Here is an 18,662-nt window from a genome sequence, read left to right on the forward strand (position 1 = left end):
CATCTCTGTCTCTTGGCTTCCTTCAAGTCCCAGCTAAAATCCCACTGCCTACTGGAAGCCTTTTCCAGTCCTGCTTCATTCTAATGCCTTCCCTCTGATTATTTTCTTTTTATCCAGTATATGACCTGTTTGTAAATAGTTATTTGCACATTGTCTCCCATATTCCATTGTGAGCTCCACAAAAGCAGGAATTTCTCTGGACTCTCTCCCACCAGTTCCTGACCTATAGTAATGGCCTAATCAGTGATCAGTGACCAGCTGACTGACCTTGTGAAAGTTACTTTCCCTTTCTGTGACCCAGTTTCCTCCTGTGCAAAATGAGCAAACTAAACTCCATTATCTCTGAGATCCTTTCTGAGCTCCAACATTCCATGACTTCACAGAACTCTACCTCACCACAATCCTGTAGATAAGGTTGTGTTTTACTCTGAGAAGTCATGCAATTGTTGGCCATCTTAGATCAGAAACCCCAACCCCACGGTACTGGATGGCCTCGCAAAGTTCTCTTTATTTCTCAGCTTCTAAAAACTGACTTCATACTGACTGAAACCTGGAAAGAATTGCCCAGTCCAGGGTAGCCTGAGCCATCCATTCAAATTTGGAACCACTCTAGAAAGAAGGGGAAGGAGAGACATGAGCAGGTCTAACTTTTTTGGTTTATTTCCAGATTTCAGTATCAATTCATTTTACTTCATTCAGCTATTTGTTAAACAGTACCTCCAAGCCAGATAGATGATGATGATAATGATAGTAATATTAGTAATAAACTGTGCCAGGTAAATAAACCCTGGGAATACTGGATAGAAATAAAAAAGTATCTTTTGAATTATCTTATATGCATTCAGTAATCCATCCACAAGTATCTATTAAGTAATCCCCTTGTATCAGACACTTTTCCAGGGCAGAAATGCAAAAATGAAAATGAAACGGACCCTACTTTTATGAAGGTTTCATTCTATTGGAGAAAAGTAAAATGTAAATAAAACATTCAATAACAAATGCATACAAGATAAATGCCAAGAGGAAGGCAAAACTGTAATAGAAAGGACTGTATACTTCCCACATGTGTGCCCCTTCTGCCTCTATTGATGCCAGAGTCACATATAGGAATTTTCTAATAAAATATCCCCAGACACTAATACAGATCCTTTCATGTGTAGAAGGAAGGAGAGCTGGCTATGCTCATTCATATCAATGACTAGCTGAATTCCATCAAGTCAGAGATGGTTTTGATTGGTTATGATACTAGGGACAGGGGCAACTGCGCTGGTGCTGATGGACAGCTCAGCCAGAGAGAGAAGGCACCACATACAACAGACATTTTCCTCTTCTTTCTGAAGCCCCTAATAATGTAACACAAGGAGAAGGTCCTGGGTAGGGGGCTTCAGATGAAAAGCATCCATGGCTCAAGACTTTATATAGGAGCAGAGTAGTGATAGGCATTTCTCCCGATAGTCATGGGTATCTCCCAAGGCTCTATCTTTGGTCTTTTCTTCTCCCTTAACACACTCTTTCTTGGTGATTTCATCAGCTCCCATGGGTTCAATTACCAGCTCTATGCAGATGACTCCCAGATCTGTACAATGCATCCTCATCTCTCAAGCTCTGGTCTCCTATCACTAGCTATAAACTGGACATCTCCGCCTAGATGGCCCATAGACATCTTAACCTCAACGTGTTAAAGACAGAAGTCATTACCTGCCCTGATCCCCCTTCTTCAAGACTCAGCTGCATATAACAGAACAAGCCATGACCTCAGCTCTTCCTCACTATGGAATTGACCCCCTGCCCACTCTGCCACACTGCATCTCAGGCAGGTTGTCTACTTATATGTTTAAAGAGTATGAATATCCCTTCTGGGAGAATAGAAATGCCTTAAGAGCAAAAATTTGCTATTTTTGTTTGAATTTGTCTCTCAAGTATCTAGCACAGAATCTTTCATATCTCTCCACAAATGCCTTTAAAACCCAAATTGGATCAAAATGGAATAAAATTATATTATCAATACATAACTCAGTGTTACTCTCTTCACCTCCTGAATAATATGAGGAGAGGAGAGGGAATTTCACTGAGATATATAGGCATACAACTTCCAATGTCCCAATATCATTATATCCTTGATTGCTGTAACCTGGATTCATAGATCCATGGGTGACTCATTTATATTTAGTCACCCCCAGGCCATGCTTCACTTCCTGTCCAGGGCTGTACCATGATCCCATTGCCTACCCCATCATGGACTTCTTGCCATCTCCCCTGGTACCTTTTGAACCCTTCCCTACTCCAACCTTTCCATCCTTTGCTCTTACTCTATAAAGTATAGTTAAATAAATCTACCATTGCTATATAAAGAGCAGATTTGTCTTTTCCTTTATGGCTCTCCTCTACATCCATATGATTCCACACTCAAATTCCCTTTCTTGGCCATCTTTCCCTTATTTGTGTGGTATTCCTCTATTAGATTGTAAGTTCCTTGAGGTCGGTACTAACTCACTTTTGTATCTGCATCCCCATTTCCAAGCATTTTGTCTGACACACATTTGGAGCTTAAGAAATACATCTCCTTCATTTATTATGAGTCCCTTATCCCCAATCACCTTTCTTCTCCTTATGTTGTATGGCCCTCTAAAAATTCCTTGAGGGCTAGAAGAGAATTAGTTTTATTCAGTGTTTGACCCTTAATCAGTGCTTTTTTGCCTGTTTTCACAGAGTCATTCATAGAAACTCTCAAGTCCCACCATGTTCATATGCTGTTTTTCACCTTCTGGATTCTTCCTCATTCTCTAAATCACCACTTTTGTCTCTTTCCCCACCAGGGAACTCATGCTCTGCCTTGCAACCCCCTGTCAATGGGAAACTAGATCCCTTGCAAGTCAAATATACCTTCAAAGATCAAGTGCTCATCAGTTGTGATACCGGCTACAAAGTAATCAAGGTATGGGGTCTCCTGTCTGGCTGGAGGGATGGACATGGATGGTCTTGGGAATCATATTTGGTAGATATGGTCACAATCAAGAGATAGGGAATTTACAGTCATCCAAACAGAGTCAGATAACTTCTATTAGAAAGGATTGTAAAAGTACCATGATCCCATGCCAGGGAGCCAAATATTCAAGAATAGCTGGTCATAGCCACTCCCTCTTCACCTTTCCAAGAGTCCAAAGGATGGACATCCTGCCCATGTCACCCAGAAAGTGCCCAATGTTCTCATGTCAGACTTCTAAGTCACAAAGTCTTTAGTGTATGGTCTTGTATGAAATGATTCTAAGAAACCAGGACTTAGTGTTCCAGGCAAAGTGCCTCCATTTCCCTGAAACCTGGTAAACCAATGGGAAGACCACTAGATTGAGTCAAGTTGACCTGAATTTAGATTATACCTCTAACATGAGTTGCATAGCCTAGGGAAAGTCACAGCCTCTCTGGTCTTCCTCTATAGAATGAGAGGCCTGGACTAGATGAATTCTAGAGTCCCTTCCCATAATAAAGTCCTTGATCTTCCATTTCTATTGACCTCATCTATATCCTAGAACTGTTCCCTTCCTATGGAAGCCTCTTTTGAATTCCATGGCTTGAACATTCTCAATTCAGGCTCATAAGATCATGGAAGCAGAGTGGACCTTAAAGGTCATAAAATCCAACCTCTTTATTTGACAAATGAGGGAATGAATCCCAGAAAAGGTGACTTACCCAAGGTCACACAGTTCATATGTGCCTGAAGCAGGATTTCAACACAGGCCTCCTTGACTCCTGGTCCAGCACTCTACCCATGCTACCATGCTGTTTCTCAAGGGAAGGTTTGAGGTTCAACCTAAGTTATCTATAACATTCACTTTGCCCCTCTCCTATTTATACTCTCTCTACCACCACCTCTAGGACAACCTAGAGATGGACACATTCCAGATCGAGTGTCTGAAAGATGGAACATGGAGTAACAAGATCCCCACCTGTAAAAGTAAGCAAACCTCCCCACAAGTCCCACACTTGCGCTGTGTAGAGTGTCCTTGGCTGTAAGGGAATTGCTAGCCTCCCCTGGAAGAAGGAAGCCAGTGATCCTGGAACCCAAGCCAGGACAAGCAACCTGAATCAGGAGACTCTTCTGGTGTCTGGTACCCAGATCAATGATCTGGTCTCTCTTTGAAGGGAGGTGATCCCCCTGCTAAGCTGATCCTTGGCTCAGTCTTTGCTTTAACCAGCTCCATCTAAAGAGGTAGTTGTGTGGGGTAAGGATGCCTCATTTACCCAGTGTTCCAGAGTAGCCAGGGAGGAACTTCCTGCAAAGGGGAAGGATAGGGAAACTGAAGTGCCAACATGTATATCATGGAAAGTCTTGGGAGGAGAAATTGGCCTGGGTAAAGGGCTTCAGGAAAACCTCCAAATAGTCTTTTCTCAATATTTTTGTTAAATATACATTAAAATGGTAGTATTAAAAGGATGTAATCACACTTTCCATGTAGGTGGACAGACTGGGGTTGGCAACTTTTAAGGAAGCTTTGGGGCACTCCCAGAGGTAATGCAGGAGTTGTGGCCCTATTCGTCTCCCTGTCATGGATAGTTCTTTTCACTTTTTCCATCCCATGTCCCGCATCCCCCCATTTCTACCCTCGCTCCTGATCCTTTTATTTTTCTTTATTTGTTCTCTTTTTTCTCCCCTGTTTATTTTTTAAACTTGCCCATGGTATTCATGAGCAATACTTTGCCAACCAGAGATTCAATCAATGCATCATTTAACATTCATTGTGGACCAGGCTCTGTGTTAGGCAGTAGAAATACAAAGACAAAATCTCAATGACCCCTATCCTCAAGGAGTTTATATTCTATTGGAGGGAGAAAATCTGGATTCTTTATATACATGCACATATGTATATATATATGATTATATATGAGCAGATATATATATATATATATGAGTATAGGTATGTATATAAATATAAATATAAACCTATATACCCAGAAAGAGGTGTGTCTATAGAAGATATATAGCTATTTGTACACATAATACTATAGATATACAGATAGAGATATGAACAAAATGGAACCAATGTGATTTGGAGCAAAGAGGTCTTAGCAGCATTGGAAGCAGTCTAATGTTAAAGGTAGTGTTGAAGAAAATCAAGTAGAAGTAAGAAGGGAGTGAGGGCCAGACATGAGAGTAAGCCAATAAAGTTTGCTATTCTTCAGTGAAGACATTTTCCATAGGAGGACAGAAGGAGTCAAAGAAATGTTGCTCACTCTTCTTCCTCCCTACAAAAATCACTTGGGTTTCTGGGCTCAGCATCATTTGGAGTGGGATGCCTCTGAGGTCACACCCAAAGCTGAGACCCTGAAAGACCTGAGATTATAGTCCCTTTTTGGAATGATCAGCCTTGTGACTTTGGACATTCTTTGTCTCAATAAATGCTTAACTGAATAAAACTGAACTGAGGTGAAGCAAAGTGAAGTGGATTTGATCAATTGAAGAAAATCACATAACATGTTTTCTTCAAGGATGTTTAAGGATGTGCTATTTTCAAAAAATTATTTTAGAGTTATAAAAGTAGGCCTGTGGGTTGGTTGTCTCACATCTTCCTTCCTAGGAGAGTGACATGGTGGCCACACATCTTCCCTATCATTTTATGGTAGCAAATTGTACCATCCATGCTGGTTTTCAGACCACTTCAGCACCAGTCTGAAAGGTCCTTTAGAACCCTGTCACCCTCACTTCAATTTCTCCTATAGGGTCTTAGTGAAATCCAACCAGACCTCATCTTCCCAAATGTGGCAGGACTCATTCATTGGGTAGTGGGGGTGCAGAGTCCAAAAACAGTGGGGGTGCAGAGTCCAAAAACGATGGTTCTATTTGGTTTTCCCCAATATGAAGGATTGCCGTGATAGTACTGGCAGATCTAGTCCGTGTTCTGTGTTTGTTGTCTGCCTTCAGGTTTCCCCTATTAAATACCCTTGGAGATGTTGGGCTTCAGCGGTATGGATGTCACACTGATCTCTTCCTTAAACACTTCTCAGCCTTTTGTGGGGTGACACTGGAGGGATCCTTCTCTCATCCTCTTGGCAAATGAGTGGGTGTTCTAAGTCAATATTGTATCATGCCTCCCTCCACTCCTTCATGTAAGATGACACAGTTTCTGGGCTTCATTGTAATAACCATATCATGTCATGTAAGCACCACAAAAATCCATGTTTTGCCTTGGTCCATTTCTTATTTTTGCAAGCCAGCAGGATGGGTTGGAGCTGCTATCATTTCAAATGTCTTTAGCCTTTCTTCCAATGTAGGAATAGCTTTTATCCTTGTCTTCACTGACTGGTGATCTGTCCTAATCAGAACACCAATGTTTCTGAGATGATGGCTGTACTGTCTATCAATCATTTCCTTCCTGTGAAGATAGAGTATGTATATATATATATATATATATATATATATATATATAGAGAGAGAGAGAGAGAGAGAGAGAGAGAGAGAGAGAGAGTATGTATATATATATATAGAGAGAGAGAGAGAATATTATTCATATACACATATATCATATAGAATTAATCATACCATATTTCCTATCTCTATAACCTTCTTTCTCTCCTTGAAGAAAGTATTGGTGATATACCTGAAGGACACTCCTTTCTAATCTGCAAATCTTGACTCAGTTTCATTTCTGGACCATATCTTATTAGTTTTCTTTGCCTTCCCTATGCCCATGTCCACACTGAAGGAACCATTTATCAAAGAATGTGTTCTCAGGACCATAGTCAAGGTTTTCATAGATATTTTGTACATCTTTCTTCACCACAAAACCATTTCCTGAAATTCTGTCTTCAGGATGGTCTGCTGTATAAAGTCATGGCAAGTGCTGCAGTGTAAGATGAACCAGAGGTCCCTGAAACAATATCTCATGGAGCTTGGGGGGACATGCTTATCTCAAAACAGGCATCTTTTCTTGTCATCCCTTTGAGGAAAAACTGAATTGTTCTTCTACTGCATTTTTATTTTTTACAGAATGTGTGAGGCATGACATGCAAAAAAGAAATATTATATTCCAACTTAATGAAACTGAATTCTAGAAGCATTTTGGAATATTATTAAGCTTACAGAACAATGTTGGTAGTAGGAGGGAGAGCAGAGATCTGACATGGTATAATTCAAAGACATGAATGCTATGCATCAGATACAGAGATCTGCAGACTAGAGATTTAGATGGGGTAGAAATAGAAAATCAAGAAGAGAATTCAAGAAAGAGAGTTTGAGGCAGAGAGACAGAAAGAGACAGAGATGAAGAGAGTATCTACTTCAAAATGGTGGAAAGAATAGCCATCTCATAATATTCTACTTTTGGGGAGCTTCTCACAATCTATGAATTGAAAAACCCTGTCCCCATGAGGAAGCAATACCCATCCTCCAAACCTGACTAACCCCTAGACCTGTTACCTGTTGGGTAAGACTGCTGAGCACCCTCTTTTGAACTAACATCTTGGGTAAGCCTTTAGGGTAAGGGTATGGTTATTTATTTTTTCTTTTCCATTTTCCTTTGCATGCAATAAGGCTGGGGGCTATCTGGTACAATTCTCGGGTTGACATCAGAGGGCCTGAGTTCAAATCCTGCTTTTGCTGCTAACTTGTGTGGCCTTAGACCCTTAACCTCTCTAGGTCTCAATTTCCTCATCTGTAAAGTGGGGGTGGGTTGAACTAAATATTCTCTGAGGTCCTTCCAGCTATAGATCTGTGGTCCTTGACCTCTAAGAGGAAGGGCATTTTGTGGGTTGAGTTTCCCTTTCTTCTCGTCAGAGAGCAGAACAATCAAAAAACTTTTGCTGATGAATGTGCCTGGGCTTTGTTAAATATACATGAATATTTTATCCTATTAAATGAATGTCCATGCTAAGTCCTCTCTCCTGTTTTGATGGTCATGGCTACCAGGTCCTAGGTCCTAGGGATGCTGTTAGTATATTGTAACAGTCTAAAGTCTGTCCTAGTGGAAAGATTCTGGATGTGAGACCCCGCTCGGGCTCCAGCTGCATGACACTGGACAAGTCAGTCTGGTCTATAGTAGGAAAAGCCCTGTCCCTACAGACAGGGAGACAAATTTAAGGTAATACGTGTTCTCTCTATGACTTTGGGCCAGTACCTTAGCCTCCTTCAGCCTCAGTTTCACCATCTGTAAAATGATGCTTCTGACATGCTAATGTCTCTGGAGATATGATGTCACTGTACCTCTGGGACCTCAGTTTCCTTCTCTATAAAATGAGGTTTGTACCCTTTATTTATATGATCTACTTTGCAGAGTTGCTGCACAGAAATATGAAATATCGATCATTTAATTTTGAGAAATACAGAAACATTTTTTTGCCCAAAGTATATGATTATGTTACAGCATTCTGAGCACCATGAATTGAGAGCATATGAGCTGGGGGCATCAGACATTGATGAGTGGACCAAGAGTTGGCCTCAGGGTCAGCAGACTGGGTGGTCCTGACCATCTAGTGGAGGGATTTTACTCACTGGGAGTCCCCCAGTCAGTGAAATGAGATGACCAGAATTCAGTGACTAAACAAAGCCCACTGCCCAAACTGCCCTTTTCTCCTACTGCCTTTATTGACCTGTACACCTTCACTAGTCTCTTTCCTGCATGAGCAACTCCTGCTTTGCCCAGTAATCTCTCTTTCTTTCTCTTCTTTTCTCTTCTCTCTCTCTCTCTCCCTCTCCCCTCTTTCTTGTGGCTTCTTCCTTGGCTCCTCCCCATCCCTTCTTGTCCTTCATCATGGGTACAGAGCCTGAAAATGGAACAGAGAATGGACTCCCTACAAAAGAGAAGACTGAGTGACCAAAAAGACCACTAGACACTGCCTTCCTGAGATGGATCAGCTGCTCCACAACCTCCTAAGACCTTCCTGAGACTTCTGCACATCAGTATGAATGGATCTCCATGAGCACTGGATGCCTCTGATCCAGACCAAGTCCTTCACAGCTGAATTCTTTGGCGATTCCTGTTTGAGTGTTCCATCTCTTTCCCCGTTTGTTCTCTGCCTCAAGAACATGGATGACAACCAGTGAATTCGTTTCTCAGCAATGCTGAGCAGCTTGAACCTCCTTCAAAGCACAAACTGAGGCTGAGATCCAGAGATAAATGACTCTTAATCTGCAACTGTGGGAGGCCAGAGGGGGGGTCATGGTGGTCTCATGAACTCCATGGAACTATCAGTGTGATTCAGGCAAAACTCGTTTATCCTTCATTGTTCTCACTTTTTAACTTGCTGTTCATTCCTCCTAGAGGAATAGCAGTCTTAGGGATACTCAAATTAGGTAGCTTCTTGTGGGTATGGCCCGAGGGATTCTCAACAAGCCTTCTTGCCCCACCCCCATGCTAGTGCATGAAATACCCCATTAGAGATTCACTTCCTTGGACTTTGGAGCCTTTTCCCTCCCCAATAAGAGACACATCTGTACCTCATGAAAATTCAGCAACCCTGATGTGATATAATAACCAGATGACACCTTATAGGTCTTTGTAAGGAAAGTAGTTCTCTTCATTGGTGGCTCTCTGAATGGAAGGCCTAATACTGTTTTGGTTTAGAGAGAGGGACCCCAATCCAAATGCCTTCCTCCACTCCTCCTCCTTTTGAACTACCAGAGAGGGGTCTAAATATGGCTGTGGTACCAGAGGGCACTTTGGGGTGAAGAGGTATGGGGACTTTGCCAGAACTCTTTCAGAGATGGGGTATGGGGACCTAGGGGGTTGACCCTCATTCTGGAGATCCTCTTCTCTACCAGTCTCAATATCTTAAGGAAGGAACCAACAGATAGACAGAAAATGGGAAGACCTAGTTCAGGAACAGAGAAACCTTGAGGATTACAAAAGAAATAGGAGTAAGTCATAGATAGTGAGGAAGGAGAGAGACTGAGCTTTGCTTATGGGAATAGAAGAAAAAGAATTAAGAGAGAAAGAGGGGTGTGGGGAAGCTAGGTGGCACAGTGGATAGAGCACCAGCCCTGGAGTCAGGAGTTCCAGAGTTCAAATCCAAACTCAGTCACTTAATAATTACTTAGCTGTGTGACCTTGAGCAAGTCACTTAACTCCATTGCCTTGCAAAGGCGGGGAGAATGAAAAAATGCAAAAATTAATTTTCTTGGCCCAACATTATGAAAGCAAAGGAAAGAGAAGGTACCCAAGGCCAAGGGCTTTCGTTCAGAGGCAGATGTCCAACAATGAGATGTGACGATTCCTTTAACAGAAGGAATCCATCTGGCCCAGACAGAGAGGTGAAGAGAAAGTCTTAGCTACAAACTCCTTCCAATGGAACTATGAAAATCTGGGTTCATAAAAAGGAAGTCAACCTAGAATGCAGAAAAGACAGAAAAGAAATAAAAACTGATCTAATCACACATAGCTGGAGAAATGGGAAGGCTGTAGAGAGTTTTAAAATAAATAAATGCCTTTGCCTTGAATTAGCCCCATTAATATGTCTTGGGGTATTTTTTCATATAGCAGGCCACCTTATCCAATGTGCAGAGTTGTCTAAAGGATCACGGGACCTTATTTTTCCCCATTGTATTGCCCCTAACCATCCTGGGCTCCAATTGTGGAGGAGGGGAAGGAGCAATAATGATCAGATCAAGTTAATGAGGTGGGGATGAGAGGAAGAATTCCCAATGCCAGAATATAGTCTAGAGATGGCTATTTTCCACCCATTACCAAAAAAGAAAGCCAATTAAGCTCTGAATGAAAAAGACCATTAAAAGTTCCTAGCAAAAATCCTGTTCCCTAAGATTAAATATAGAGAAGCTTTGGAAGTGTGTGTGTGTGTGTGTGTGTGTGTGTGTGTGTGTGTGTGTGTATGTGTGTGTCTATGTGTGTGTCTATGTGTGTGTGTGTGTGTGTGTGTGTGTTATGAGATAAAAACAGACCAATATCCAACATTAGCCAGTTAGCATACAAATGGCTAACAGCATGCATTAGCCAGAGGGCCTTGCTAATGTGTACTCTGCAATGAAAATGGAAATATATTAAAATCTCATTTTTGCAAGGAACATTAAAATTATTTGGCCAAGTCAACCTTGAAAGCTGCAATCGCATTACCTAAAACACTTTTACAGTATAAATGAGTCCTCTTCTTTGTTTCTATTCCTATTCCACCATTCTCAGCCCATCCACAAACATCTACAATCCTTTGGGTTAATGGTTCTAGATATCACAGCATTTATTGCCCATTATCTATAACATATATCTGAATATTAATCCATTGAGTCCTTCAGAAGGTTGGACTCTACTGGCTCAGAATCTGAAATCAGTTCAGTAACACTGAGGAAGAAGAGAAGTGTCGGCAGAAATAAAGGAGAATGTCATTGATTCCAGAAAGGATTTCCGCAGATTACAGTTTATCAGAGTACAATTTCCCAGAACCAAACTTTTCAGAGAACAATTTCTCTTTTACCCTCTGTGTAAAATAATGATGCCAAGAATATGTCATTCTTTGAGTGAAAAATTTTGCTGCTTCACAGGAAATTGGGCAGCCCCCCTAAAGCCTTAGTGCTGTTAAGAGGCAGATTGGACTATGAAATAGGCTTCAACCCATCTGGTCTGGGTAGGTGAGAAAATACATAAAATCCACCAAGATGGGCCTTCTGTAAGTCACTCTCTCTCTTCTCTTGGTTCTCTGGGATATTGACATGACTCAGTTCCTCCAGAAATCTTCAAAAAGAAAGAGTGTGATGAGGGAATCCAATATTAGTGAGTCTGCACCAAGACTAGCTTACCCCAACACAGGAGAGAATGGGGACAAAGAATAGATGAGCATATGACTGTATAAAATACAAAACACTGAACCTGGGAAATATCATCACAACTAACTAGAAGTGATCAAAAATTGAGTTTGGTTGGACAGGATTTTGCTTATATGCTTGAAACAAGTCACTCGCCATCCAAGGATAAGAGAACCCTGAAGTGCCATAATGGTGCATGTTGCCAAGATTGGCATTGCATTAATAGATTGAGAAGATTGAGTTTTTTCTGGGTCACTTGGACTAGGGAAGTCGAAGATGGGTTTCTAGGGTATGGACTTGTCGAGACATTTAAATCTCACATACAATTTTGCAAAGCTTTCTACTTTACTCATCCTTCCAGGCTATGATCCCACCATACCCTGGCATCCCATGGGGATTTTAGAGAGTTTGGGGCATCTCTCATATCACAGGCTGGATTCTAAGGAGTCAAGAGGAAAGACTATGGCCCAGACGTAGGACTTTCCAGAAAGGGGGCACAAGTCCCAAAACAAGGGACAGAGAAAAGATTTTTTATAAAAAGACCCTGATGGGGCAGCTAGGTGGCATAGAGGATAAAGCACCAGCCTTGGACTCAGGAGTACCTGGGTTCAAATCTGGTCTCAGATACTTAATAATTCCCTAGCTGTGTGGCCTTGGGCAAGCCACTTAACCCCATTTGTCTTGCAAAAACATAAAAAAGACCCTAATGCCAAAGGCAAACAGCATGCTGGGAGGCCTATCTTGCTGATGTGATTTGGGGGACCTTTGAGGGGGGAAGGTCAGTTTCCCTCCCCAAACCCCATGGTCATGGACAGCAAGGGATGGGGGGGTCCCCAAGCCTTAGCTGATGGCTGATTCTTTTCTCTCTCAGTTGTAGACTGCAGCACCCCAATGGAACTGGAGCATGGACGAGTTACCTTCATCACCAAGAACAATCTCACCACCTACAAATCGGAGGTGCACTATTCCTGCCAGCAGCCTTATTACAAGCTGTTTCCCAACATCACAGGTAAGGCCTCTCCTCCAACAAACTTCGGGCAGGAGAAGGGGAGAGAGGGAGCAGCATCCCATTACAATTATTTCTCTATGAGAATTATTCTCTGGGCCAGAAGAGAAGAGACTCCCCAGACTGAGCACCCCAGGACCAGAAATTGATTTCCATAAGATGAGGCTCCATCTCACTGGCCTGCTCAGGAAAGTGATCTCGTTGGTTAAAGTAACTCCCAGGTGAGGGGCTTTCCTCCACCATCCCTCCCACCATGGTCTTAATCCCAGCTCAGTTTCCAGATACTCCTCAGGGCTCTCTAGAAGAGTCAGCAATGAGATGTGGCCATCCCAGACAATTGCTTTTGTTGGGTCCAAAATGAGCACCATGGGGGAGCGGCAGCAGCTGCCCTCAGAGCCCCTGCTCAGACTACATTGGGACCCTGAGGCCTTCTCTGGGCCCCACCTTGGGAAAAGACACTATCAGAGAGAGAGAGAGAGACTTAGGGAGTGACTGGGATGGCACTGGCAATGGCAAGAGAGGATCACCCTTGTTTTGCCCAACCCCAGCAGGCAACAGGACTGGAAAGAAGGACAACTTCAGCCAGACCCAAGGAGGAGAGGTGGCCCTCAGGGGAAGGAGATCTCTCCTGAGGTGGGGGGGGGGGGGCAATAGCTGTTCCCTGGAAGCCTACAATGCCTAGAACCTCCCTTTTTGATAACATCAAAACTGAAATTCATGCTCATGTGTGGGTCAAGTGATACCCTACCAGTAAGAACAACCATAATAAGAAATAATAGTTATCATTTGCATAACATTGTAAGGGTTATAAAGTGCTTCAAATATGACCCACCCAGGAGGCAGGTGCCATTAATATTGGATACTTAATGGAGAGTCCGACATTCAGATCGTGCCTCTACCATTGACTAAATTGCCTGGGCCTCAGTTTTCTCATCTGCAAAGTGAGGGCTTGACTCAGGTGACTGACTTCTAAAGGTCCACCTGCCTCTGAAGCTGGGATGCTCCTACCTCTGTCCTGGTGTCTGTTCATCTGTCTGTCCGTCTGCCTGGCTCTCTGCTTCCTTGCTACTTCCCCATGTTCTCCCTCCCCCACTGTTCCTCTCACTCTTTGCCTTCATTGTCCTCTCTCTGGCCCATCCTTGTCTCTGGATTCTTCTCCCTCTTTACTCTTGTATTATTGTGGCTCCTTCTAGGTACCTACACCTGTGAGGACCAAGGTATCTGGATGAATGGAGAGCTGGGGAGAAGAATGCCCACTTGTCTACCAGGTACCACCACACTGGCTGGCCTGGGCCGGGCTGGGTTAGGCTGACAATGGATTGGGTTGATCTGGGTTGGACTGTGTGCCATTGCGTTAGACTGGACTGGGCTAGTCTGGGCTGCACTGAACTGGACAGGGCTGGGCTGGGTTAGATTGCGTTGGACTGGACAGGGCTGGACTGGACTATATTTCTCTGGGGTCTTCTGGAGCTGGGCCGAGTCAGTTGCTCAGAGCATCCTTCCCACAGGGCCCCCAGGCCCCAAGCCCTCTCCAGTGAGTGAGCTCCAAGAACATCCATCATGTGCTATGAAGGAGCCTTTGATGTTTTGCTTTGTGATATCAGCTTCCAGGACCAAAGCAGTGATCCCCCCCACACACACATCCTCCCTCCTGTGCTTGCTGCCCAGGGAGCAGATGCCAAAAGAAGACTCCTCCCTCACATCCTCTCTTCTCTAGTCTCAGACCTGCCCTTGCTCCACCCCTGCCAGCCAGCCCTCCCTCTCCCATGGGATGAAGGGGCTGCTGCTAATGGGACTGCCCCCCACCTAGAGGGAAAATGCTGACCTTGGAGTTTCTCACGGCCCTGAGAGCTTCCTATGGGCCACTGCTCTGCGCACTCTACAGGTCCCTAGACCAGAGAGAACCCTAGACTTGAGGTCAGGAAGACCTGGGTTCAGAGCCTGTCTCAGATGCTCACTGGCTGTGTAAACCACTGCTCTGGGCCCTGTTGGTAAAAGGAGGACATTGCCCATGTCAACACTGACCATGCAGGAATGTTTCCTGCCCATCTGGGGAGGCTGCCTGCCCTGGCCAGGCACTGAAATAGGCAGGGCAAGGTCAGGAGCCTTTAGTTGTATCCCAGATCCTTCTAGGTATTTGAATGGGCTCAAGTCAATTCAATTTTTACCAATAATCATTAGCACCTGCTACACTCCAAGCAGAGACAGAGGCTTATGGAATGGAGAGCCAGGTGTCCAAATCTGAAAACCCCGAGTCCAGGGCTTGCCTCAGCCATTTACTAGCTGTTCTGTTACTCTGGGCTAGTCGTCTGTCTGCCTCAGTTTCCTCATCTGTAAAGTGAGAAGAATAATGGTGCCTCCCCATAGGGTTATTGTGATGATCCAGTGAGATGCTAACTGGAAACCATTAAGCCCAGTATGTGGAGGGTAAAAATGTTAGATGATTATTATTATTCCTATTAATTATTGCCTCTGCTTACGCTAACCATGGGGGTGAAAAAGCTGGAAGAGACTGCTGCAGAGATCTCGTCTCAGTTATTCATCTGCCAGAAGAGAAACTGAGGCCCAGGATTGTTGTGAGGGTCAGAGATAGCCATGTAAAGTGCTTGCAAGTGTTCAAGGGATAGATTCACTTTATATATTTTTGTTGCTATCATTTAGTATTATTATCATTATTTTATTTTTTATAGTTTAGGTCTTTTGGCTAGGTAATGGGGTTCGGTGGCTTGCCCAAGGCCACACAGCTAGGCAATTATTAAGTGTCTGAGGCCCGAATTGAACTCAGGTCCTCTTGCCTCCAGGGCCAGTGCCACAAAGCTACCTTTATTTTGTCATCATTATTATTATTAACCATTATTATTATTAATTAGTGGAGGTGAGAGATCAGACCACACACCCCATACTGGAAGTCAGGAGCCTGCTCATCTCCCCCCCACTCTAGTGCCAGTGTCTTCCTCTCTCTCTGGGTCACTGGAAGGCCTCCCCCCAGCTCCTGCCAGATCTGCACTTATTGAGCCTCTGCTAAATGCTAAGCAACAGCACTACAAAGACAAAAATGAAGGGACCAAGTCCCCCACTTATGGACAAAGAAGATGGCACCCAGATTGGCATAAGGGTTTCTCCAGATTGTCAGTGAGGATGAGGAGCACTAATGATGGCAATTCTGCAGTATTTGGAGACAGAATCTTGCTGGAAAAACACAAGAACTTCCCCAGGGCCTCGAATACAATATAATTATTCAAGGTGCCAACATTTAAATAGTCAATCAACAGACCTTTTTAAGTTCTCACTCTTATTCAGGCAAAAGGCAATGAGGAGCAGTGGGTAGTGTGGTTTTAGAGTCAGAAAACTTGGATTCCAGTCTGGTCTCTGACTGAAGACCCTTGGCAAGTCATTTTACCTCCAGTTGGCCCAGGAAGTGTACTGGGAATGGAGGTACCAATTTACAAGCCACTGGGGGAGAACTTTTCCTCTGCAGGGAGTCCCCTCAAGCACTGAAATCATAGAACCAGTCCCCACCCCTGTATTTCAAGGTACCTTGGGCTACGTATCAGGGATCGGAAAGCGAGAGAATCATAAAAGCATGTGCATTTATGTAACATTTGAGGTTTACCTAGGTCATTGCATTCACTGGATCCTCCCAACAACCTTGGAAGGGAGGTGCTTGTTTTATTCAATTTTACAGATGAAGGAATGGATTCTTGTCCAAGGTCACAAATCCAGCAAGTGTCTGAAGCACGATCGAAACATGCCTTCTGGGTTTTGCTCATGGCCCCATCTAATCCGGACACATAAAAGAAAATAGAAACATACCAATTTTGTCAGAGATGAACCCATACCTCTTGGGTCAGGAAAGGCCCATTAGGAGGATCTTGGAAGGAAGTCCAAGATTCTGAGAGGTGGAGGTGAGGTAGGGATGTATTGCTGGCAAGGGACACTGCCAGAGCAAAGGTATGGAGCCTGGAAAATACAAGGTCATATTGGAAAAAGAAGACCAGTGTGACTGTACTGCAGGGGACAGGAGGGAGAGGACAGTGGAACAGCCAAGAAAGATAGGCTGGGCCCAGATGGGGAAAGATATTAAATGCCAAGCCTCATATGGCATGAGAGAGCTCTAAAGAGTGAGCATAAATCTGGGAGGGAGGAGGTGAGATATGCCAGCCAAATGTTCCCTGCTTGTGTTGGACCCAAACCAGACTGATGCTCAGTCCCTCATAACTCCTGAGAAGTGGTCAACATCAGATTACTGGGGGATGAATCCCTTGGCCTGAGGGCTGTCCTGTAATAAGGAACAGAGCAGAGGAGTTCCAGGTCCCCAAGCCTGGAGGCCTCTGGCAAAGGCCAGAAAACATCTGGCTGGGACACTGGAGAAAGGAGCCCCCCATTGGTCATCAAAAATGTATTTCTGGGACATTGTTGGCAGTGAGGATGAGAACAGTTGGAACCCATTAGGCCCGGAAATGGTTTTCCATTCCAAGCTTCCAGGGAAAAACTCTTTTAATCTATGAAGAAGTTCTAAGGGAATCTGAAGGCCCAGGTGTGAGGGAGGGATGGGCCATTGGCACTACAGGAGGTGGAGCACCCAGGTTTGACAACTGATTGCAATATTGAAAACACTGGGTTGCCAAGAATTACCATGGAGCCCCGAGTCCCAGAACCTGGACTAGGGGACCAGTTGTCTGAGTTTCTCTCTCATCAGTTGGGGCCATTTGGAAGACCATCCCACTCTAGGAAGGGGACCAGGGTGCCTGGACATCAGCTGGGGCATGTGCATGTTGGGGCTTTCCTCGGCGGAGCTGTGTTTGCTAAGACCCTCCCCAAAAGGTACCGCGGGGGCTCCAGGGAGCAATGATGAATGGCTCACCAAAGAAACCAGGCATCATTGCTATTAGATTATGCCACCTCCCCCTGCCCTGAACATTGAGGGCAGCAACCTCATCAACCCACCAAAGACCATTCCACAGCATAGCATGCCCTTCCCCAATAAGACACATTTCATTTGCTGCTTCGATCTATATTAACAGGAGTCTTCATCCTCCTACCTTCATACTCATAAGCATGCTCTTTGAAACCTGGCAAATTTATGTGCCTAGAGTCCAAGTCCCTTTGTCAACCTTCCTACACTAATTTCCTCACTCAGTGGAAGATTCCTCATTCCTAGATTATTGGTGCATGTCCTCTGTTTTAGCTACTAAGGTATCGCTCACTAATCAAGACCCAGAAGACCCACGCTAGCAGATGCATGCAAGCACAGGTTAGATAGCATGGGTCGGCCAAGATGATGGCACACTCCAGGGCTAGCAAGGGTGGGGGCTCCTGGACCAGAAGACCTGAGCTCCTCTAGGCTAGATAATGTCCTCTCTGTATTTCAAATTTCACCCATGTGCACACAGAGGTGGCTACTTAACCTTCCTCACACTCTGGAATGAGCAGTCACCTCCAGGCCATGTTTTCTGGACTTAGCTAATATCCCCTCTGCCAAAATAGAAATGGGATTAGAAAATGGAGCCATGGGCCAGTCCAAGGGAGATCAGCTGCCCAGAACAATCTGGCAGGCCTATCTTTTGTTTGAAAGGGAAGGTTCCCAAGGACAGAGAAAAAAAATCGAAATTCAGGCCTGACTACACAATAAAGTAATTTTCTTTTGTCTTTTTACCAAACTTGTAAGTTAAGAAATTAGTTTTGCTGTGTTGCTATTGTTTTGAAGTTAACAAGAATGGACTTTTGGAATGGTGAGGTCACTTTGTTCAGTTTCGGGTTGAGGAAGTCACTTCTGAACCTGAAGTCAGAAGGGGCCTGGGTTTGAGTCCTTCTAGTACTCTCTTTGTGACCCTGAACCAACCACTTTCCTGTGCCTCCCCTTCCTCATTTAAAAATGAGGATTATAAGGATGTCTACTTCTTAGGCTATTTCTTT

General features: G+C 44.0%; 1 protein-coding gene across 4 annotated transcripts in view; it reads left to right on the forward strand.

Annotated features, from left to right (window-relative positions):
• The window catches only part of MASP1 (MBL associated serine protease 1), an 88,107-nt gene that overhangs the window by 43,874 nt on the left and 25,571 nt on the right, over positions 1 to 18,662 (forward strand). For 3 of the 4 annotated variants that reach the window (XM_074190666.1, XM_074190667.1, XM_074190668.1), the window contains exons 7-10: positions 2,817 to 2,935; positions 3,874 to 3,952; positions 12,612 to 12,749; positions 13,940 to 14,014. In XM_074190666.1, the coding sequence (XP_074046767.1) occupies positions 2,817 to 2,935; positions 3,874 to 3,952; positions 12,612 to 12,749; positions 13,940 to 14,014 (411 nt within the window). Of the gene's footprint in view, positions 1 to 2,816; positions 2,936 to 3,873; positions 3,953 to 8,751; positions 12,584 to 12,611; positions 12,750 to 13,939; positions 14,015 to 18,662 lie in introns of those variants that run through there. The other variant, XM_074190669.1, reaches the window with a different exon arrangement.

This window comes from Macrotis lagotis, chromosome 6 (genome assembly GCF_037893015.1).
Source record: "Macrotis lagotis isolate mMagLag1 chromosome 6, bilby.v1.9.chrom.fasta, whole genome shotgun sequence".
NCBI classification, from domain to species: domain Eukaryota; kingdom Metazoa; phylum Chordata; class Mammalia; order Peramelemorphia; family Peramelidae; genus Macrotis; species Macrotis lagotis.